The following is a 22,312-nucleotide window of genomic DNA, read 5'->3' on the forward strand; positions in this document are numbered from 1 at the left end:
GTACATTAGACGTGTAAATTTTTTCCGTGTTTAATGTAGAATCTATCTACGTGTAAAGTTTTAATAAATGTGCACAGATAGTGTTGTGTAAAGTTGTACAAAAAACTCAGTGTAGGTAGGTAACATAACATAAGATTAATGTGATTCAGTAAATTTAGGTGTGGTAGTATGTTAAAGACTCAGAACGCCAGGGATACCTCTGGTTTCGACTGTTTCCGCCAAGGATACGGATTGTCATCAACAACATCAGGTGTAATAACTATGATGGGTTCATCATCTCGACCCTAACAAAACAATTGAAACTCTTTAATATTAAATGCTTTACTAAAATACAAAATGTGAGCTTAATAATACCTTAAACATTTTGAATTCTGTCGGTTCCACCCATCCATCTTCAGTAACTTCGTTTCCCTAAAGAATACGGGTTGCTTATTAATTTTGAATAGATAATTATATAGCCAATTAAGAATGCCAATTTCAATAAAGAGACATCAATTATAATTACGGCCCTTTACCTCATCTAGGAGACTGTTCGCTCGTCGCCAAGGGTAACGTGGTTTCGTAGATTCCTCATCAGTATTCTCGATTGTAACTTCTGGTGTTGTTTTGTTATTTTCGACAGGTTTTGCTACCGTTTCCTGTTCAAAAGTCTTATCGTTAAAATACGTTTCTAAATATGTTTTGTATTTGTTGCTAGTATTGATATATTAAAAATACCTCGGTTTTACTTGGTCGCCTCGGGTACAAGACGTCAGCGGGCTGTTCCATGGCTACCCTACGTTTAGGCTCCTGTTTTGTTTTGGATTCCTAGTGAGAGTTTATATCCATTAATGTTATGATCATATTGGAAGCATACTTTACTCTTTATTTCATTCTTGGTTTTAGTGTAAAGTAGTAATTATTATGTATCTAAATGTATCAGTAAAATCCGGTCTAAGTATTATAAGGTAGTAACGGATAAGGTAAGGTGCAAGTATAACGTAGATTAATTTACCTCGGCCACTTTAGAAGGAGCTGATGTGGAACGATCTAGCGAAGGCTTACTGTCGCTATGCAACGTTTGCTTACTGTCAGCTTTTTTATCCTCAGTTTCCTGTTCAGAAACTTATTTTCAGGCATACTATATAAAACTATATAAGACATTTTTAAATATAGTCAGTAAATTCGTCATTCAGGCATGTTAATTTATCTAAATGTTTGATAGTTTTACCTCAGTCTTGCTTGGTCTACGCCAAGGGTACGAGGGATCTTTCGGACGGTCAACACTGTCTTTGCTTTCGGCAGGACGGTCAATAGAAGTTTTTCTTTTGACCTCTGCTTTTTCCGTAACCTTTTCATCAACTGTTTCTGCAGTGACCTGTTTTAAATCCCTAAGGTTAATTCTAGATCTTGCAATGATTTACAACATTGACATAATATTTTTAATACATTTAAATACCTCAGTTTTACTAGAACGCCGCCAAGGATACTTATTCTCAGCTGGGCGATCGAGACTGTCTTTGCGTTTTGGTTCCACTTTCTCATTAGGCTCCTATTAAATTATATTTCTATTAATATCTATTTTAATACTAAGAGTGTAATTTTTATACTTGTGAGTGTATTTGTATGGATATGTATGATGAGTGTACGTAACGTGTATACCTGTGTCTCTGTTTTCGTTGGTCGCCATGGATTTACTTTGTCCGACGGCTTATCAACAGAACCGGTTGTTACCTTTTCTTCAACTTTCTGTTTATTCTCATCCTATTTACAAAAACACAAATAAATCTAATGCACACGTGTCGCTAAAAATGGTGGTGCCCTTGAAATTCTTACCAATGCAAATTTAAGTGTCGCAATGTCGTAAAAAGTTATTCACAGTTTGTTATTTACTGAATTCAAACAAAATGATAGAATTATCACTATAAAATTATTATATATTTCTTTGAATAGAAGTTTATATACAAGACAAGAGAGAAGAGAAACAGATGGGCGTTGTTGAATCTGTTGATAAAGAGATAGATATTGACGTGCATGCAATTTTTAACGAACTTACCTTTAGTTTTACTTGCTCAATTTCAGCGGTTTCTGGTTCCTTTATGCTGGGCTAAAATCAAGTTAATAGGACAGTGAATAAGCGTCATTGGGAGTCTTCGCAAAATCATTAACTAACTAAGGGGATTCAAGACCTATAATAATCATTCAAAGCGATTTCATATTCTGTAATTTGCATTGCATGGGGGTAATTAAAAATTAAAATAAATGTGATCATTCAAATTTTAAGCCTATAAAGCTCTTCAATTAAAAGTTATATGCATTAGTTACTTTTGACATGATATTTTTGCTAGGGTACGCTGAAAAACTAAATGTAGGTATCTTTCGAAACGTGCCAAAATTTTGAGTCATGGCAGGGTCATAAAGCTTGCGCAAAAGGGACAAATTTAGCTTCAATCCTGATGCACTTTAGCTTAACGCATCTCTAATAAGATATAAAGAGTAGGACCTCTCTAAAATTTGACACGCTTTATACAAATTATATGATTTATATCTTTACCCTTTGGCTGGTCTTTTTCAGTGTTGAAACCTGCTGCTGCTCGCTAACTGATGATAATGAGGATTTTCTGCTCTCTGCAGTCTCTTTTGTAAGCTAAATAAGAAACATCATCAATTTGACTATCATATATGTAATCTCCAAGAAAATATTGATGTTTATGTTAATTTTTAGATTGTTACTTACCTTAACAGCTTTGTTTTCGGCGATAGAGCCCTTGCGGCTCTCAGTCTTGACTTCAGACGTCTATAAATAAAAAAGGCAGATAAATAAGTACGTAAAGCTTTTTTAGTTTTCAAATACACATAATTGTTGAAAATAGCATACCTCGCTCTGAATCGACGTCCTTCGACTTTCCGCCTGGGAAAGAAAAATTACAGGAAATATTAGCGCCTTGTTCAAGACAAATTTATTTTCAATATTCGACGAGTTGCAATAAATATACATATACCTACAATAAGGCATCTTACAATGAGTATTTACATGATGAAATAAAATCATATAAAACATAGTAGCATGATATAGGAATACAATTATAGTGTTCGTATCAGATATTTATAGCTCGGAGAAAAATATACAATGGATTTGCTGCAGGGAAAAACAATAACAATGAGCATCACATAGTGGACATAAATATATTCATTTGGCAGGGGGTATTTCATGCTAGTTTATTATACCTTAACTTCAAGGTGTTGCTGTTGCTGAGCGATCTTCGTCACCTGTTTTATTTAAACCTCCATTGTTACACTTGGTTATTTAAGACACATTATTTTCTTTAACACCTGATTAATCAGGTGGTTAACCACCATCTTTATAACAAATATAAAAATTATTGACTATTCTCTTACCTTTGCCTGTTCTTTTTCTTTCTTCTCCCGCACCGTGGGAGTCGGTGAGATTTTCTCGTATTTCTCCAAGACTGGCCTCTCGTAATCATCGACAAAGTCCAATTCCAACTATAACATATTAAATAATATTAATTCCTATAACATTGTCTGTCGCTTGTTTTGTAAATGACTGGATTTTATAAGCAACTAAAACGTTGTCGATTAAAAGAGTACAAACTTCTTAATTATTATTGTTAAAATTTACCTAAACAAGGTATTGCATAAACAAGGTGCAAAAATTGATTCACGTGAATTGGATTTACCTGGCTTGGTACATATTTCGTCGTACATATTTGTCGACAAATATTGTTACTTACCAAATTAATGCTTATTTAAAACTAAACAAAAAACATAAAACATGAAGCTGGCATGCGACTGACGACCACAATAATTGAACGACGTAGAAAGCTTCTTTTGCTTTTCTGGGTGCATAGTATCTATTAGAGGGAGCTTTGTCATAGCTTCCACAGGGTGTGTTCCATTCGGGCGTAGAAAGTGATTTGTATTGGTGGTGGAAATAGGATTGTGCTTTGACATCGGACAAACACAGTGTAAAAAAAGAATAACGTCACATTTGAAAGGACATAACATTTGTGTGGTTAAAATGTGTAATAAAATTAAAAAGGTGAAAGACGACGTCACGACATAATAGTCAACAGATTGTTTACCCCATCCACATTTTCTTTGTCACTGGAAGTGGCTTTTTTGGGTGTGTCTGTTGTCTTCTTGACAGTTTTCTTCAGTTGTGGCTTTTCGAATTTACCATCTTGGACCATCAAGGGTTCCTAGGGATGCAACCAAAGCTTTATATTGGTAACTAAATTAACAAGCATAACCTTTTTAGTGGTGCAGGTGTAACTATAGGATTAGTGTGGTGGTGCGCAGTAAAACTCATGTCGTGGAATTAAAAAAAAACATGCCTAAATTATTTATCTACCACTGCCTTTATTTTTGAAAAAAGGTTAGTCACGATATTTTTCTAATCATCTCAGTTGTTATTTCAGTTTGAGTAAAAGACTTTAATTTATAATAATTATTGTCTACCTCATCGTCGTCGTCTTTTTTGACGACGGCTGGTTTTTTGACTTTAAGTTGAGCTGCCTCTGAGCCCTCCTAAAGAACACAATTTTTAAGTTTAGATTGAAATTCATATGAATCAAGTAATGAAATAATACTGAGATAATTAAAAATCAATTATTTAATACCGTTGGCTTTTTCTTAGCTGGTGTCTTTTGCGTAAGAGATGCTTCCTCTGGGGCGGTAGTGCTCGTCTTAGTTCGAGGTTTGTTGAGACTGACAGACTCTTCTGTATCCTCGCCCTAACCCCCGTTAAACATATAGGTTAAAGTGCTGAACATACACAGGACGGAAGAAATACAGAAGCAAATGTTAAAGAACGAGTCTTAGGTGTAAAATGAAGACTCCATAAAGAAGTAAAGGAATTAGAAAACGGATTGGATGAAATTGTAGCAGTGAACATTTTCATAATGTTTTCATAAAAACTATACAATGTTAATTTTAAAAATAGAAACTTGAATAAAAAGTGCCGTGTCGTCAATAAAAGTGCCTAAAGTGGAGTGTTTCTAAAAAATCTTTAAAGCCTTCTGAAGTACGAAATTTGTGCGGAATTCGGTGCGGGTGATTTCTCCACAATATTGTGATGACGCTAAAAACAACTACTTGAAACCTTCGATACCTTAACGAGAACCGTAATTCTCCTTAAAATTGGTGGTAAAAGTATATTAGAGTTGATAGGCATCAGCTCTGTCTGTGAATCATTGCATATCTATTTAGCAGAATAAGTATCACATTTCTATACCTTCAAATGTTTGATATATAATAATGTTTATTCTGTTGAAGCGAATCAATGAATACAAGAATGAATCCTACCTTCTTCGTCGAAGGCCTTCTCTTAATCGTTTTATCTTCAACGATTTCTGGTTTCTTAATTTTTAGTTGGGCTTCCGCTGAATCCTCCTATTTAGTAAAATTAAAATCTTTATTACTTCCTATTTAAATATTTTTGACAGCAATATTAACTTATTAAACATTCTAAAGCTTGAAGCAAATAACTTGTACAGACCGTAGGTTTGGTTTCGGCGGGTCTTTTGTGTGTCAGAGAGACGTCCTCAGGCTCTTGTCCTGGTTTTGCAGGAGTCTTCGGTTTGGAGAGGCTGACGCTCTCATCCACATCCATGGGCTATATAATTATTTTATTAATACCCATGTTTTTACGTGCTTTGTTTAAAATCATATTTGTATTAAGAGAAAGACATACCTCGGGCTTGTCTTTGTCTTTAATAGAACGACGCCTAGCAGTAGCTGTAGCGGAAGGTACCTCTTCAGGTTCAGGTTTTTTGTCATCCTAGCAAGTAAATGACGTAATTATTTGAAGCTGTATGTACGTGAAATTTCATTTAATAAAAAAAAACTGCAGTGGTGTTATTGTGATAATGTACCTTTTTCTTTTTCTCTGTAGGTGTAGGTGTGATTTTCTCGTATTTTTCAAGAACGGGCCTTTCGTAATCATCGATGAACTCTTCCTCCACGACCTTTGAAAGTGTTAAATATAAGATATAGTAATGAAGTACAAGAAACTTAGTTATTTGTATATAACGATACAGTAAAGGTTGAAAAACATAAACCGAAAGTGGAAAGTGGGGCCAAGTTGAGTAATAGAAGTGAAAATAAATAAGTATGTGTAACAAATAAAGTAATTGGAGATTGTTTGTAATATATGGGTTTTTGTTTACAAAAAGTGATGTGACTATTTCCAATAAACGAACCAACTCAATAAAAGACTACTTAGCCTGGTTGAATAAAGTGGGTACTGCTGCCTGTTGCTGCTGTTTCGAACCTGTTTTGTAATCAACATTTATGAAAGCGAAGCATTTAAGCGACTTCCATGCGAACAGTTAATTGCTTAGGTACATTATACTTACTCTTGATAAATACTTATAAGAAAAGCGTCGCGCGATAGAGCCCAGAAATTATTCATAGAAAATTGTGATTTAATTTTGCTGAAAACTCTCGAGAAATTTAGTGTGACGTGTGTTATTGAGTGCTTGCGAAGAGTTTTTATTTGCAGAAGAGAGCATTTTCCTATCACCAAACTGTGTTACGTGTTTTAGTTTGTTTGAGTTATGTGTAATAGTGAAGGTCAATACCTCTTTTTCTTTCAGAGAGGGTCGTTTTTTAGCCTCTGGCTTATCTTTTTCTGCAGCCTTTGGTTTTGGTTTTTCTTGTGCTTTTGCTTCTTCCTCCTAAATGAAAATCATCTGTTAATTTTTTCACAATTTTGCTACGAATCGTTATTATTTTTCTTGTATTTGGGATGAATTTTAATACCTTATCTTTTGTGACGGGACGTTTACGGAGTGAAGGTGTTTCTGGTTCTTCTTCTTTTGGTTTTGGTTTTATCTTTCCTCGCATCATATCTACGTCATCCTAATTTAAAACGAATTTAAGTTACATCATTTCAAAATTTACTTTGTGTAAACCTAATGTTATTGTTTTGTATGTAATTACCTGTGTTTCACTAGTGCGACGCTTGTCTTTCGGTGTTGGAGTGACTTTTTCATATTTTTCTAATTCCGGCTTTTCATAATCATCAATAAACTCCGAAGTTTCCTATAAAAATTGTTTTAAGAACAGACTCTTTATAAATTTGACGTTTGTTCAATTAACTACTTGACACTTTTTTATTTTATCTTTCACATGCATAATGATCGTTAACTAATTTGATGAAAACCTATTATGTTATTTACCTCAACTCCGTTTTGCTTTTTAGTCTTATCAGTAGGAGTCGGTGTCATTTTGTCATATTTTTCGAGATCAGGCCTCTCGTAGTCATCAACAAACTCTTTTTCTTCTTTCGGCTTTAAAATGAATTTTCGATTATTAACTAAGTAAAATACAGTATTTTGTACTAAAATGTACTTTAGACTGATATCTGTGTATTACCTTTGCAACTGACTTTTTAGCCTTTGCTTGTTGAGGCTCCTCAAGCTTTTGTTCAGTAGGCTTGGTGGGGGCCTTAGATAGTTTTACACCTGACAATTCGTCTACTGGCTCCTCTGGTTTAGGGATACCTTTTTTGATGCTAGGCCTCTTTACTTCTTGCTTTTCTTCCACCTAATAATTTTAATACGGAAAATTTAGATGCATCTTCCATAATTTTCAAGATGTGTACTAAGTTCACTAAGTTTTAATATATTTACTTTACTTTTTCTGTTAAATATAATAACAAATACTAACAATAAGACCTATAACAGAAAAGTAGGCTTGTATATACCTTTTTAGTTTCTACTTTTGTCTTCTTCTCAGGAACTGGCGTAGCCATGGATGGCTCTTCTTCGCTCCCATCTTGCTCACTTTTAACGCTTTCCGAAACTGACGCACGTTTCGTCTAAGCACATTTTTTAATTGAATTAATTTCATCATTTTCGAAAGATAATTGTTATTGAATTGTGGTGTAGTGTGTTATGAATGAAGTGTGGTTACCTTAGGAGTATCATCCTCTTTTTGTTTTTTAGCAAGTGGCGTTGGTGTGAGTTTTTCGTACTTCTCCAGAACAGGTCGCTCGTAATCGTCGACGAATTCCATTTCGTCCTAAGCCCAAATAAATTTTAGCACGTCTATGTTAACACAACACTCACAACAAAAATATTTGGTTATCACATATTGAAGTAAAAATGACAATAAATAAACTGAATAAAACTAAACTGGGGTTCACATCCAGTATGTTGATGGCATGATAATTAGATACACGATATTATTTGTTGACTCAATAAATATCAACTGTACACCTTTAACGACAGTTTACTCGTAAGCTATATACATAAATGCCATCTTTTGAACACATATACTTACTTCGTCTTTCTTTGACACAACCTTCTTTTTGATGACCTTCTTCTTTTCCGTTGTTGTTTTGGAATCAACCTTCTTAGCATCATCTTTCTGTTGTTCATCTGGTACCTCTTTAGGCTTGACTGGTTTAAGTTTTGGAATGCCTTCAATTTTAGCCTCAGGTTCCGATTTCTTTCTCTTTTCCAATTTCTCTACCATCTCCTTCTTTTCTTCTTCGGTCTTAGCTGATCTTTTCTCAGCAACCTTTTTCACTTCGTCAACTTCCATGTCGACATTTTGTTCAATTTTGACTTCTTCTTTCTTTTCGACCTTTTTAGTCGTCTTCTTTTTCTCGACGTGGTTTTCTTCGGCCACGGATTGATCTTCAACAATTGACATTTCTTCCTCTGATTCAATTACCGTCTTCTCTTCCTCTTCTTCTTCCTCCTTCTTTTTTTTCTGAAAAATTGTGATGAATGATATTTTACTCAAAATCTATTTTACGACCCAGAAACAATGCTTAGTTCGAGACAGCTGTTTACAAAGATACGACAGCTAACAGCAAATTATTGTGTAAGTTGTTTGTGTTTGAAGATTTTTGATCTCAATCATCTCCTAAATTTAACTCAAATGTTGTACTTACAGTCGCCATCAAATATTTCGGAGCGGCCAAGGTGATTAAAAATATCGGAACATGCACTTTATAATTAAGGTAATAGAGTTCATGTTTCGATATATTTGATTACCTTGGCCGCTCCGAAATATCTGATGGCGACTGTACCTCAATTAAGTCAAATAAAATCGAAACAAATCAGACATAAAACTACAATTCACCTTTTCCTCCACCATAGTCAAATCAGCACTAGACTCGTCTTCACCAAACTCGTTCTTGATAACCACCCTGTAGCTGGCGACGTATTTGGAAGACACTTTCCTGATGGTTATGCGAGCGTTCGTGCCATCAAAGGAGGTGCTGATGTCGGAAGAGTCTCTGATGACGGTGGTGTTCTTGTACCAGGTGCAACGGCACGACTGGTCGGAAGTCTTGAGGACGGCCACAAACTCAGCTTCTTCGTTTTCTTTTTTAGCCTGTAAATTGAATTTTGATCTGGTATTAACTACACTGTCATTCTGGTAAATTCTCACCAAATTTTTTTTTTCAGGCGGCTGACTAAACGGGGTTTTTCTTTACTTCATTTACACACTAGATCAAATCAAACGCCTACATTTTTTCTTTCTTCCGGTGATCTCTTAACTATCTTGAAATGCGGTTCATTACTTTGTATAAATAAAATGTATACATTTATTTACCATATGGTTTGACTATCTTTTTTTTATCTACTAGCGTAGTTAAAAGTTTTAAATAAGTATCAAACAATTTATCTTTTCTTAAAAACTTACCACACTCCTGAAGTGTTTGATAATTTGCGGCTTGTCGCCTTTCTCCTCGGGTATCTCGATCTCCACCTGCTGTGACATCGCCTCACCCTTTTCGTTTTTGGCAATGAGTTTGTATGATCCCTTGTCAGTTTGCGATACGTTTGAAATTTCCAATTTGACTGTGAATTCGCCCTGCAATGGACAAAAGGTCACCACTAGACTAGAGGTCTATATTCTCGTACTATAATAACCACTTGTTCCCAATTTTTTTTAAATTATTTTTATTTTAACAGGTACTAACTAACAGTTTTGACTGGACTTGATTACTGAGAGTAAAGTCCAGTATATTACAAATCAGAGGCTTTGTGAATGAACTTATAATATGTAATATTTACAAACTTACCTCTCGCAGAGGCTCAATAAGAACAGTGTGCCTTGAGTCCTCTTTGACAGCGCTTGCTTCCTTAAACCAGGTACAAGCCGGTGCAAATTTACTTAATACTTTACATTCAACAATAACAGTCTTCTTTTTAACTATTTTAATGACCTTTGGTTTTTCTTTGATAACTGGAATGACTGAAATTTCAAATGTTTAATTAGCAACACGATCCAATTTTTTAAAGAGTACGAATTCATCAAATATTATTTTTAAACTTACTTTCAATATTGAGCGTAAGATTCGCATTGAGCTCCCCTAGTTCATTTTTAATGTTGCATTTATACAATCCGGAATCTTCAATACCAGGATCGTTGAGTTCCAAAATTATTGTGTATACGTCTTCCTTTACTTCGACTCTGGTCTTAATTTTCGATGAGTCCTTGATTTCTTTACCCTCATGGTACCACACGATCGTCGGTTTAGGGCTGGCTTTGACCTTGCATCCCATTATTACTAGTTTGCCGTTATCCTTTGACTGGATTGTTGGCTTCTCTACAAATGTCGGGCCTTCGCCTTCTGGTTCTGGCTCGGCTTCAATGTTGAGGTTGAGGTTAGCATTGCTTTCTCCGAATTCGTTCCTGACGTGACAGCGGTAAGCGCCACCATCCGCTCCCGTCGGGTTCGTTAAAAGTAATACCAATTCATAAACGTCCTCGCTAATTACACTCGACTTGATCTCAATCTTACTGCTAGCTTTGATGACGGTCGTGCCTCTGTACCATGTTACTTCAGCCGCCGGCTTGGCCTTGCACACGCAACGCATCGTTATCAGTGTGCCGTCTTCGTTGGGAATGATTCGAGGTTTCTCAATGAACGATGGTGCGAAACCATTCTCGTCATCCCCACCTAAGTGAAAAATAATAACCTTTATTTAGTTCATCGAATACTGCTAATAACTGAGCAGGCATCATGCAGCTCGTAAGCACAAAGCCTTAACATGCGTTTGCTACTGTATGCGTACATTATCTAGTTTAGCAAGAACTTAGTTCCCTTTTACCTTGGAAATTGAGAGCAATGTTGGCATTGCTCTCACCAAACAAGTTGAAGGCGTTGCACCTATAGTTGCCACCATCTTCTCTTGTGGGGCCTAATATTTCTAATGTTAAATTAAATGTGTCTTTTCCCGTCGCTTTCCGCGACATCTTCATTTTTGATCCGTCCTTCAATTCCTTATCGCCGTGGAACCACGCGATGTCCGGCACAGGATATGCTTCGAGTACACATTCCATTATCAAAACATCCCCTTCCTGTCTTATTGTTGGCTTTTTGGGGAATCTTGGTGCTTTACCGTCGGGAATTCTGTTCAAAACACAAAAATTTAGTACCAATCCTTCCTAACGCATAGGATCGTTTGATAAAAAAAACTTTTAGAAAGGCTTACTTCGGTTTATCTCCACTTTCGAAGTTGAGATTTATTTTCGCTACGCCTTCACCGTGTTTGTTTTTCGCCAATGCCCGGTATTCTCCTTTGTCCGCATTCTCGACGCCTATTATTTCTAGTCGCGCTAAGTGATACAATGTTTGGTCCTCTTCTAGTGTTATTTTATGTCGACTACTTTCTTTTATTAGTTTTTTGCCGTGATACCTGTATTGATTACATTGGTTAGTGTTGCATTCTCTCTTTTTTAAGTAGTAAATGTTGTATGTATTGCGCCTTACCATGCGATGGTTGGTTTCGGTTTGCCAACACATCTGCATTCGAATGTGATTTTAGTACCATCGTCTGATTGCCTGATGATGGGTCGCTCCGTGAACGTCGGTTTTATATAGTCCTCTGGTACGGGCGCTTCATCGCCTATATCACCAATCAATACATTAATGAAATTTAATATTTCCTTTACAAAGCGATGGGTATCTTGAGCTCTTGTTTTATTTCTCAATATTTAAGATGTTTTCTTTATATTCGTGCTTATCCTAATTTTAAATTCGCATTCCAGTAAGGTAGCCGTGGAGTGTACATATTTAACGAATACATAATATATACATAAATATAAATTCGGAAGAATTTGTTTTCTTTTCTACATCCACGATCAGTACGCATGACAGTTGCTCCAGTTACTTCATTACTGTGTTAATTTTGTGCAATTGCTAAAGCAAAGTCTTTGCAAACTACGTTACTACTGCTAAACAACTGTTAGTTAATTATTATCATCAAGGAAACATTATTATTAATAAAAGCAGGATAGCGATGAGATGACAAAAACGATATCAAAATATGTACTGTCTAGATGGCTAAGGAAAAGCAATGTTATTGTTTGTGTATATTGTGTTCGTTAAATATGTATATTTATGAAAATAATAACAAAGTGTATAAAGTGCATGATACAAATGAGACTAGAGCTAAAGACGAAATTCAGAAAACATCTTAAATCGATAATATAAATAAAACATGTTAAAAATTGGGTTACCGGATCCAGTGTATAATGTGTATTGACGATTTGAAAGAATTAGTTGATGATTTGTACAAGAAGCCGCCAAATCTACTGTACACTTATAACATTGTCTATAACAGATGAATGATTAGAATCACACGAGAGCGTTGTTAAACTTAAAGCGAAACTTAATAATACTGCATTTTTTAAAACATTTGTCTTGGATGATGATGAACTAAAATCACTCTTTGACACAGTACAGTTCTTGTGAAAACTTTGTATGTATTGCTATAAATGATGACGTACTAAATGTGGTACAATTTATTTTTGATATACTTGATGATCAACAATAATTGCGGCTGATCAGTACATCGATGTTTTTCTTTGATACTAATTCTGTTAAATGTGTATGTAGAGCTAGGTCATAGTTTAGGGTTTTCGAATTTTTGAAAACAATAGCAATGCATTTACTTCACAAGTCCCTTGAAATAATTATAATAATGATGAAGTTATTGAAGTTCCTGGTAATAATAGAGATGAACTCACTGTCGAAGTTCAGGCTAATCGTGGCGTTGCTCTCGCCGAGCTCGTTCTTGGCGGTCACTTTGTACTTGCCCGCGTCTTCTACGGTCACGTTGTTTATTTCCAACGAGGCATAGTAGGACTTGCCGTCCTTGCTGACTGTCAACTGAAATGTAAAATTAATAAACTTAGTTGGAATGTGAAAATTCTACGATTAATAGATTCCAGTCTTAAATCTTAAAAAACTTGAAATCAATTCTTAACTGCTAAATTGAATTTCACGTTGAATTAATAGTAATACAGTATGTGAATGCCGCCGTCCAAAAAACAGGTAAATTTCATTCATTGTTTTCTCATTATATGTTGGCATCGTCCTATAGTGTCACATTTCAAACCAGATGGATAAAACTTTTTTTTTCACTATAAATTTTTAAACAGAAATAGAATGGTAATGGACAGATTGAGACAGAAAGGTCATCGCGCGCCACAGTCGCCACCTGGCCGGAGTCCTCGCCAACTAAATCGGGGTCAAGGCCATCTCTGAGCTCTTTTAAAACTGGGACGTCGCTGGCTATCTTTTTAGGGTTCCGTAGTCAACTAGGAACCCTTATAGTTTCGCCATGTCTGTCCGTCTGTCCGTCTGTCTGTCCGCGGGTAAGCTCAGATACCGTTAGTACTAGAAAGTTGTAATTTGACATGAATATACATATCAGTCACGCTGAAACTGGTACAATAAAAAAAGTAAAAAACATTTTTTAGGGTACCTCCCATAGACGTAAAGTGCGGGTGATTTTTTTTCTCGACTAACCCTATATTGTGGGGTATCGTTGTACAGGTCTTTTATATATTGGGAGGTTGGTAAGACAATTTTTCTATTCAGTGATCTGTTTGCGAAATATTCAACTTTAAAGTGCAAATTTTCACTGAAATCGAGCGTCCCCCCCTCCCTCTAAAATCTAAACTATTGGATGGAAAAATTTGAAAAAAATCAGAATGGTAGTAAATATATCAAATTTACAAGGAAAATTATAGCGGCTAAGATTGCTTGAGAATTATTAGTAGTTTAAGAGTAAATAGCAGCCTAAGGTATAAAATATACCTAAACTTGGAAGATTCAGTACACAATACGAAATCCTTAGAAAAATATTATTTGATTTTTTCGTAATGGCCCCTATCCTGGGCGTGTACGACACGCTCTTGGCCGGTTTTTTTAATTAATATTTTTTACTATCGACATATTCACAGTCTTTCTTTATCTTTATTATCGCTGTAATATATGCAAGATCACAATTTGATGAATTTTAGTTGCGTTGAAAATCACGTTTGTTCTAATTTAAGGTAAACGTCCTATTGTTTGACATGCTAATATCCAATGGTGACACCTTGCTGTCACTTCTATTGGTAATGTAATGACATATGTATAATCAATGATAGCAACTAGTGAAATAGTGATGGGCACACGAACATCCACCTTACTTTACATAAGTTCTTGGAATAGGAAATATTAAAGGAAAGATCAGAGAAATGTGATTAAATATGCTTAGTTAGTAAAATATTGATGTAAGTCCTAAGATTAATTGAAACGACAGTAATTAGAATAAGAAAGAGTGGAAGAGGACTGCGCTGGAAAAAAATGCAATTACAATGAGTTGAGAGGGATTGGAAGCAAAACTTAAGAGAGCCACTAAGTTTGAACAAGATTAAATACAAGTAATACCTTATGCCTCGGTCCAGGCTTGACCTCGCCAGTGTTGTGGAACCAGGCGACGCTGGGCACGGGTTCCGCCTCGATGCGGCACTCGAAGATGAGCCGCTTGCCGTCATCCTCCTGCCGGATGGCCGGCTTGCGCGCGAACGTTGGCGCTTTCCCGTCCACTTGTCTGTAAGTTAAGTGGAGTAATTAAAGCCTTTACTTCTTCTGTTTCTCCATCTTCTTTAACAGATACATTTTCAAACAGTATGTAGGGCGCGATTACATATTTATCATTGGATTCTGATATTTTCACGCGTTTACTAGCTTTATGATCATCATGCTCTATAATTCGTAGCAATTATGTCTAATGTTATCAACAGTAAACCATAAAAAAATTGTTACTTTCTTCATCTTCTAAGGACTTCATCTTCTAGATGCTATTTATGTATGACATTTATCGTGACAATTTTTTGTACCCTTACAATTAAATTTCCCAGTTTCCCAATTCAAAATTCACTATTTGCATTTGTACTTTTTGAGCTGAGAATTTAAGATCACTTGTGTGACCTTCCTGTTTTTGTCCTTTACCCTGACAACTAGTAAATCTATCCAGCTAAATAACGATTATAGTCAGAATTTAGCTGAACTATCTTAAATTAGTAATGAGAACTTTTATACCATTCGGAATGTTTCAGCATATGATTGGGTTTAACTGGAGTAACTAACCCCAATGGAGATTCTTTATCGGATTTTTTGTGCGAATGGAAGTTACACCTATGACGCTGTAGACTTTGAACATCAGTCAATGTTTGGAAACATTTGTGACTACAATAAATGTAGAATTTTTTTAAACATCTTGCATTTCTTGTAGAGCGTGAAAAAAATTAAATACAGCGAATTAAATGCGGTAAAGACATTTGCTGGAGAATTATAAGAAACTTACTTTTGTTTGTCTTCGTCAGCGGCTGAAAAAAAAACAATGTTCATTATTAAACTTGGTATTTATTGAAATTGCTGATTATTGATAAATGGTAACGATAGCAAAAATATGGATCCATATCGGCTTGCGTAATTGTTGAAAATCATATTTTGTTATAAATTGTATTGATTGTCATAGCTCTTTTTTTCTGAATTGATTAATTGTTCTGAATTGTTATAAACAAATCAAACCTAAAAGAGTTCTAGTTGACTATTTTTTTATTCCTGAAAAATTTACGGTTTTGGCGGGAAAAATTTGTGACGAACAAAAATTATGGAACCAGATACGCACCGAATAAGAGTGTCTCATGTTATATTTTTTGTACGAATCTAAGAGCAAATCGCTAACAAAATAAAATAATCGGAAAGATAGCAGATCGTTAGACGATGTATGTTTATAATTCAGACAACAGCACAGACATAAACACTTGGATCAGAGGCCAGTGATATACCGGGAATAGACGAAAGTGTGAAACATCTTGCATCAGTACAGTTGTACGTAAGCTTGCAGAAACTTGTGTAAACTAAGTAATATTTCTCTAAGGATTTCGTATTTTGTACGGAATATTCCAAGTTTAGGTAAGTATATTTAATACCTTAGGCTGCTATTTACTCTTAAACTACTAATAATTCTCAAGAAAACTTAACTGTTATAGTTTACCTTGTAAGTTTGATATACCTACTTACCATCCTGATTTTTTTCAAATTTTTCCACCCACCGGTTTAGATTTTAGAGGGGGGGGGGACGCTCGATTTTAATGAAAATTTGCACTTTAAGGTTGAATATTTTGCAAACACATCACTGAATCGAAAAATCGTTTTAGCAACCCCCTAATGGTTTTAAAAGACCTATCCATACCCCACACTACAAGATTGGATGAGAAAAAAAATCACCCCTACTTTGCGTCTATGGGAGGTACTCTAAACCCCCCCTTCCCCCTCTAAAATTTAAACCGGTGGGTGGAAATTTTAAAAAAAATTCATAGTGTTAGTAAGTATATCAAACTTACAAGAAAAACTATAGCGGTTAAGTTTTCTTGAGAATTATTAGTAGTTTAAGAGAAAATAGCAGCCTAAGGTATAAAAATATACCTAAACTTGGAATATTCCGAATATTACTTAATTTTTTCGTAATGGCTACGGAGCCCTATTTCGGGCATGTCCGACACGCTCTAGACTGTTTTTTACATAGAAGATAGGCTTGCGTTTGTCCACAATCACGGCTGATGTTAAGCAAAGATCTGGGACTAAGATAGAACACATAATATAAATATGCCATAAAGTCATATTTTTTCAAATAATAATATATGTAGATATTAGTATTACCTAATAATACAAACGCACTTAGGTATATTTTTACGATCAGACGAAAACAATGACTAAGTTTCTAATCTTGTTCGATACAGACAATATATTTAAGTATTTTCACACTCATCCATCTAAAAATACGACAGGGCAAACGTAAATTAGCGAACTTCAGAATGCCGTCCTAAAATTACACAACCCGTTGACGTTTAATAATGATCTTCATGACTAAAGTCAAATTCGTCATCGTGTTTACAAAGTTACAGACTTTCGTCAGTGCATTGTCGTCATGTAGTATTTAGGTGAACGTCGTTGCCAGGCGATTTTGTTTACAGCCAAAAAGGCGTAAGTTTCTTTCAGTTCTGTTTGGACATACGTCGTTTTAACCAGTGAATCGGTTTTGGCGAACTCTGTGCGTGGGCTATATCTACAGTAAATTTTTCGACATTTATTCTCGAGTATGACTAATCCCGTTATTTGTGAAGTTATTTTTATTGGTCCAGTGTTAGATTACGACTAACAGTAGCGTGTGGTGCCATTTGCATTATGTTTGCAGGTCGTAACATACGCTATTTTGAGAGTTCGCTGCCGCAGAATTACCTTTTAATGTGGTGTTTGCGAAAACAATGCCAGATTGTTTTGTATATTATAGTTTTCGATAGCTTTGTATTTCAACATTGCACACGTACACGAGTTGGTACAGAGATTTATCTGACTTTAGGGGCTTAGATCAGGTCGGGGGCCCTTGTCCTTAACGGGCGTTTCTTTACTTTTTCACGCTAAAACAGATTTTGACTAAATTTGTCGCGTAGCTATGAGACAGCTGTATGAATTGCTTATATTCATAAACTGAAATAATTTAATTAACATGAACATTAAGGTCTTCAGTATTCGCCAGGTCTCAAGAGGATAGAACGATAAATGAATTCTTCACAAAGTCGTAACCACGCTAGTAGAATGGAACACTCACGGCTGAAGTTAAGGTTGATGGAGGCGGCCACCTCGCCCATCTTGTTCTTGGCCTTAACTTTGTACAGCCCCGCGTCGCTCTCGATCACGTCGTCCAACTCGAGCACCACCAAGAACTTGTTCGTGGCGATGCTCTGGATCCTGAAATAACAGAACATGTTGAGTTACGTCATTATTGTAAGAGCACTTGGATGATGCGAGAAATAGCGTACGAGTAGTGTATAATACAGTCGAGATCAAATTTATCTTTACACTTTAATACGTAGTGCACGGTATGCCATTTGACAATCTTATACAAAAGTTCAAACACGACGTGACAGCGACAAGGTAGTAAATTGTAAAGATATCTATCTATCTTTTACACTTTACTACCTTAATATACCTACGAGATGAAGAGACCAACTCGGCTGTACCAAGTCAGTGCTTTAATTTGTATGACTTCAATTTGAATTTCGATTTTAATATTGTATTTGCTGTTTGAGCTCCATTTTTGTTTACTTTTTTGTATTAATTTTGATTCTGATTTCGGACGCTTAGCTTAAGATTCACCTAAATGCATTCAGCCGTTATTGCTTGATTGGATCAAACAACCAAATATAAATTCGAAACATATATCTGTCCATGTTTGTTCAGCTTTAATACGATGGCATAATTATATGACTGTCATGTCATGAATCGTAAATATTGTAACTAAATTGATTTTATCGCGGAAAATTAGGTCACATAAAATTTTTACAGCCGAACTACTTACTGCAAATAAATAACACTATAAAGTACTATTTTGTTACCAATGAATCAATGAGTCGAAACAGACGACGTCTTTGATGTCATTTCTAAAGATTCGTAAATGGTTCAGGGCCGTTTTGTTCATTGACCTGAACATACTTATTTAAGATTTAATAATTTTATAGCGAAATATTACTCAGTATTTAGTGATCATCATCAGAAGGCTTAGGTCGTAACTCACGCGGGCACAGTGCGGAATTGGTATTTCACATACACCATTGAATTGCTTCGCAAGTTTATACAGGTTTCCTCACGATGTTTTCCTTCACCGTAAAGCTCGTGGTAAATTCAATTGGAATTCCGCACATGAATTTCGAAAAACTCAGAAGTGCAAGCACGGTTTTGGACCCACAATCCTGTGCTTGCAAGGCCATAGCTCAAACCATTAGCTACCATGGCTTTTTAGTCAATTATTTGGTAAAACTTTATATACTAAGCGGCACAGGTCCGCCCGGATTGCTACCACCATCTTGCACTGTTGTGTTTCGGCGTGGAGAGTAAGACAGCCGGAGAAATTAGAGAAACTCTAGGTTGGCAACGCATCTGCAATACTCCTGGTGTTGCAGATGTTTATGGGCGGTGGTGATCTCTTACCATCAGGAGACCCGCTTGCTCGTTTTTCATCCAGTCGAATAATAAAAAAAAAAAATTTGGCCCACTATGTACAAAATTACCTATTAGGTACTATTACAGCACACATTTCAGGGCCATATTTTTTGCCGCTTAGGGGCTGTTGCACCACCCATTGATTAATTTTAATTGACGGATAAATGTGATGCCGTCTCTGTTTGTTTTGTTCGAATAGACGGAGACGGCATCACATTTATCCGTCAGTTAAAATTAATCAATGGGTGGTGAAACAGCCCCTTAGTATTTACTTGCTTATCAACAACCCGGAAATTGTACCTACAGGTCACCTAGCCATTAAACTCTCCATCCCTCTTTTAAAATCTTCATCGATAAATGAGAAAAAAAATCTTTCACCGCCAAAATACCTGATCGATATATTTGAGGTCAACGCTCGCTCGGATTGGTTTATGGTTTGTGCGTCCTTTGATGTGTGCGCCGGAGTGACACAGTTGGCAGCCGAACGACAAGGTTTCGTAGTGGGAATAAGGAAAAACTGATATATACTTATAATGAATTCTCTTATCAAATGAAAGGACTACATTTACTGTGAACTTGTTGCATTCTGTGGTCACGATTAATTTTGTGCGATAGTACAACTCTTAGAGATCAAATAAAAATGTTTAGAGTGGAATCCCAAACAAAAAAGTGAGGCCATTAAAAGTATTACTCGTACTTCTCCTCAGGTCCAATTTCGATTTTGAAGAAAAGATATCATCCCAAGGAACCTAATTTATTTAAATCGGCCTGTACCGTCGAAGTCAAATATGTCTCTTTACACTTTAGTTCCTTGTCCCTGTATGCCTTCTGGTAATTTCATGCAAAGGTTTAGACATGAAGTGACATGGATTAGGTAATAAAACAAAACATACATACATTTGATCTCAATTGTACATTACTATATATAATAATCTAATCTGTCTGGCCACTCTGTTCGCTCCGCTAGCGGTGTGAATGTAGCATACTAGAATGGTACTCACTTAAACTTAGTCCTAGTATCCTCCTGGAGCAGCTCATCGCTGCGGTACCAGCAGATGTCGGGCTTGGGCGCGGCCAGCAGCTGGCACTCGAAGACGAGCCGGTTGCCATCGTCCTCCTGCCGGAGCTGAGGCTTCTGCGTGAAGCTCGGCGCTAAGTCGTCCGTCCCCATGGCACTAGCTGGGCATCCCGGGGGCGGCGCGGCCGCGGATAATGGAGAGCCTCTTCAACCTGGACAAAGTAAACGGTCAGGATAATTAAATAACTAATTTTAGTTAACATTGTTTTTTAAATAAATGTGGCATTGAACTAATTTTTGTTTAATAACAATTGAAGATTAATGTTTGCCCGCGGCTTCGTACGCATAGTGCTAGATCTGGCAGTTGCACTGAAATTTTGTAATTTTACTTAATTCCATGGAAGTTCCAAAAATTATAACTTTATAACGTGGATTTCATAAAAGACCCGCGACAAATTTTATTTTTCTAATCACGACGTTACATTTTCAGGATTTCATCCCAAACCCTTGGGAATAACGGGATAAAAAGTAGTAGGCTATTATTCCAGACTTCCAGCTACAAACTTACACACGCATATACTCATAGTCACAAACTCGCATTTACAATATTAGTAGGAGTAGGATAAAAATGATCACTTCAGGTTTACATCAGTGTTATTAAAAGTTTTTTTATTCAAATGGGAAGCCCTTATTACGAGTAGTATCACCTAATGTTATTTGTCCTAACATTCGATTATCCTAACACCTCAAACTGAAATTATTCAAAACCACAAAGGTTTTTTATTTTATAACTCTTGTGAAATCGATGGTTTCAGTATAATTAACAATTAGGATAATATAATAGAATAAACATTAGATTAGGACAAATAATCATTCGACGATACGATATAGACCCATCCTAATAAGGTATAATAAAATCGCAAATAAAACTTAATAAATGACAATTCATGCTTACTTAAAGCACCTTAAAGGCTTAATTATTAAGTTAAATATCAAAAAGGCCCCCGTGGCATGGTGCCCAAGCTGGCATTCCCTTCTTGAATAGCGATTGCGACTCGTATGAGATGCCAACCCTTTGGTCTCCAATAGTGTCGACCATAGCCGTATTGTCTAGCGCGCGGATGCTTGCTATCGCATTCATTATTTCTTTTTGTCTAACGGTGTAAGATGCTGACAGAAATCGATGATCAAATCAATGGCAAGAGAGAATGGGTAGACAATACGGCCTCAGGCGTTGATTAGTTAAAACATTTTAAACAAGCAAGCCATGTCATCATCATCATCATCAGCCTATATACGTCCCACTGCTGGGCACAGGCCTCCTCTCAGAACAAGAGGGCTTGGGCTATAGTTCCCACGCGGGCCCAGTGCGGATTGGGAACTTCACACGCACCATTGAGTTGCTTCGCAGGTATGTGCAGGTTTCCTCACGATGTTTTCCTTCACCGCAAAGCTCGTGGTAAATTTCAAATGTAATTCCGCACATGAATTTGGAAAAACTCAGAGGTGCGAGCTGGGGTTTGAACCCACGACCCTCTGTTTGAGAGGCGATAGGTCAAACCACTAGCCCACCACGGCTTATTTTATGTGCAAGCATCCATTGTATGACAATACTAATGTACCTTATGTTCCAATTCAAAAGAAGCTCCAAGGAAAGTAGGTCAATTTAAAATTATGTGATGTCATCACAAACCATTGATTAGTTATAAATATAGGTTAGTATAAACTATCGCAATGAGTAACAAGTACACACTGACTTTAGTAGCATAACGGTGTATCTTTGACAATTTTCTCCGCTAACGATTTCGATGAAATTTGGTATGTAGGGATTTTCGGGGATAAATCGATCTAGCTTGGTATTATCCCTGGGAGAACGCTTGTTGCCGAGTTTTAGCCAGGACGAAGCTCGGTCTCCCAGGTACGGTCAAGGAATTTAATTCATGAGCCACCATGGATCGTTTTCAAAGGAAAAGTCATTA

The 22,312-nt window shown here is 36.2% G+C and overlaps 1 protein-coding gene across 9 annotated transcripts in view; it reads right to left on the reverse strand.

Moving 5' to 3' along the window:
* bt (projectin protein bent) overlaps window positions 1-22,312 on the reverse strand; it is a 123,495-nt gene that overhangs the window by 96,423 nt on the left and 4,760 nt on the right. The window contains exons 2-42 of one of the 9 annotated variants that reach the window (XM_074102707.1): window positions 20,317-20,545; window positions 17,925-18,064; window positions 15,615-15,636; window positions 14,696-14,858; window positions 13,003-13,144; window positions 11,744-11,879; window positions 11,466-11,669; window positions 11,082-11,383; window positions 10,304-10,930; window positions 10,049-10,221; window positions 9,667-9,837; window positions 9,100-9,354; window positions 8,290-8,724; window positions 7,921-8,028; window positions 7,712-7,825; window positions 7,381-7,551; window positions 7,185-7,295; window positions 6,946-7,047; window positions 6,766-6,864; window positions 6,585-6,680; window positions 5,877-5,969; window positions 5,696-5,782; window positions 5,501-5,617; window positions 5,308-5,394; window positions 4,623-4,736; window positions 4,462-4,530; window positions 4,086-4,202; window positions 3,379-3,486; window positions 3,208-3,249; window positions 2,858-2,890; window positions 2,717-2,776; window positions 2,534-2,626; window positions 2,036-2,086; window positions 1,642-1,743; window positions 1,439-1,531; window positions 1,211-1,357; window positions 995-1,093; window positions 718-807; window positions 516-638; window positions 355-411; window positions 198-284 (exon numbers count right to left, since the gene is read on the reverse strand). In XM_074102707.1, coding sequence (XP_073958808.1) covers window positions 198-284; window positions 355-411; window positions 516-638; window positions 718-807; window positions 995-1,093; window positions 1,211-1,357; window positions 1,439-1,531; window positions 1,642-1,743; window positions 2,036-2,086; window positions 2,534-2,626; window positions 2,717-2,776; window positions 2,858-2,890; window positions 3,208-3,249; window positions 3,379-3,486; window positions 4,086-4,202; window positions 4,462-4,530; window positions 4,623-4,736; window positions 5,308-5,394; window positions 5,501-5,617; window positions 5,696-5,782; window positions 5,877-5,969; window positions 6,585-6,680; window positions 6,766-6,864; window positions 6,946-7,047; window positions 7,185-7,295; window positions 7,381-7,551; window positions 7,712-7,825; window positions 7,921-8,028; window positions 8,290-8,724; window positions 9,100-9,354; window positions 9,667-9,837; window positions 10,049-10,221; window positions 10,304-10,930; window positions 11,082-11,383; window positions 11,466-11,669; window positions 11,744-11,879; window positions 13,003-13,144; window positions 14,696-14,858; window positions 15,615-15,636; window positions 17,925-18,064; window positions 20,317-20,486 — 5,610 coding nt within the window. In that variant the 5' untranslated portion in view covers window positions 20,487-20,545. The remainder of the gene's footprint in view (window positions 1-197; window positions 285-354; window positions 412-515; window positions 639-717; window positions 808-994; window positions 1,094-1,210; window positions 1,358-1,438; window positions 1,532-1,641; window positions 1,744-2,035; window positions 2,087-2,533; window positions 2,627-2,716; window positions 2,777-2,857; window positions 2,891-3,207; window positions 3,250-3,378; window positions 3,487-4,085; window positions 4,203-4,461; window positions 4,531-4,622; window positions 4,737-5,307; window positions 5,395-5,500; window positions 5,618-5,695; window positions 5,783-5,876; window positions 5,970-6,584; window positions 6,681-6,765; window positions 6,865-6,945; window positions 7,048-7,184; window positions 7,296-7,380; window positions 7,552-7,711; window positions 7,826-7,920; window positions 8,029-8,289; window positions 8,725-9,099; window positions 9,355-9,666; window positions 9,838-10,048; window positions 10,222-10,303; window positions 10,931-11,081; window positions 11,384-11,465; window positions 11,670-11,743; window positions 11,880-13,002; window positions 13,145-14,695; window positions 14,859-15,614; window positions 15,637-17,924; window positions 18,065-20,316; window positions 20,546-22,312) is intronic. The other 8 variants (XM_074102709.1, XM_074102708.1, XM_074102710.1 and 5 more) reach the window with 8 other exon arrangements.

The sequence above is a fragment of the Choristoneura fumiferana genome, chromosome 19, assembly GCF_025370935.1.
Source record: "Choristoneura fumiferana chromosome 19, NRCan_CFum_1, whole genome shotgun sequence".
Classification (NCBI taxonomy): domain Eukaryota; kingdom Metazoa; phylum Arthropoda; class Insecta; order Lepidoptera; family Tortricidae; genus Choristoneura; species Choristoneura fumiferana.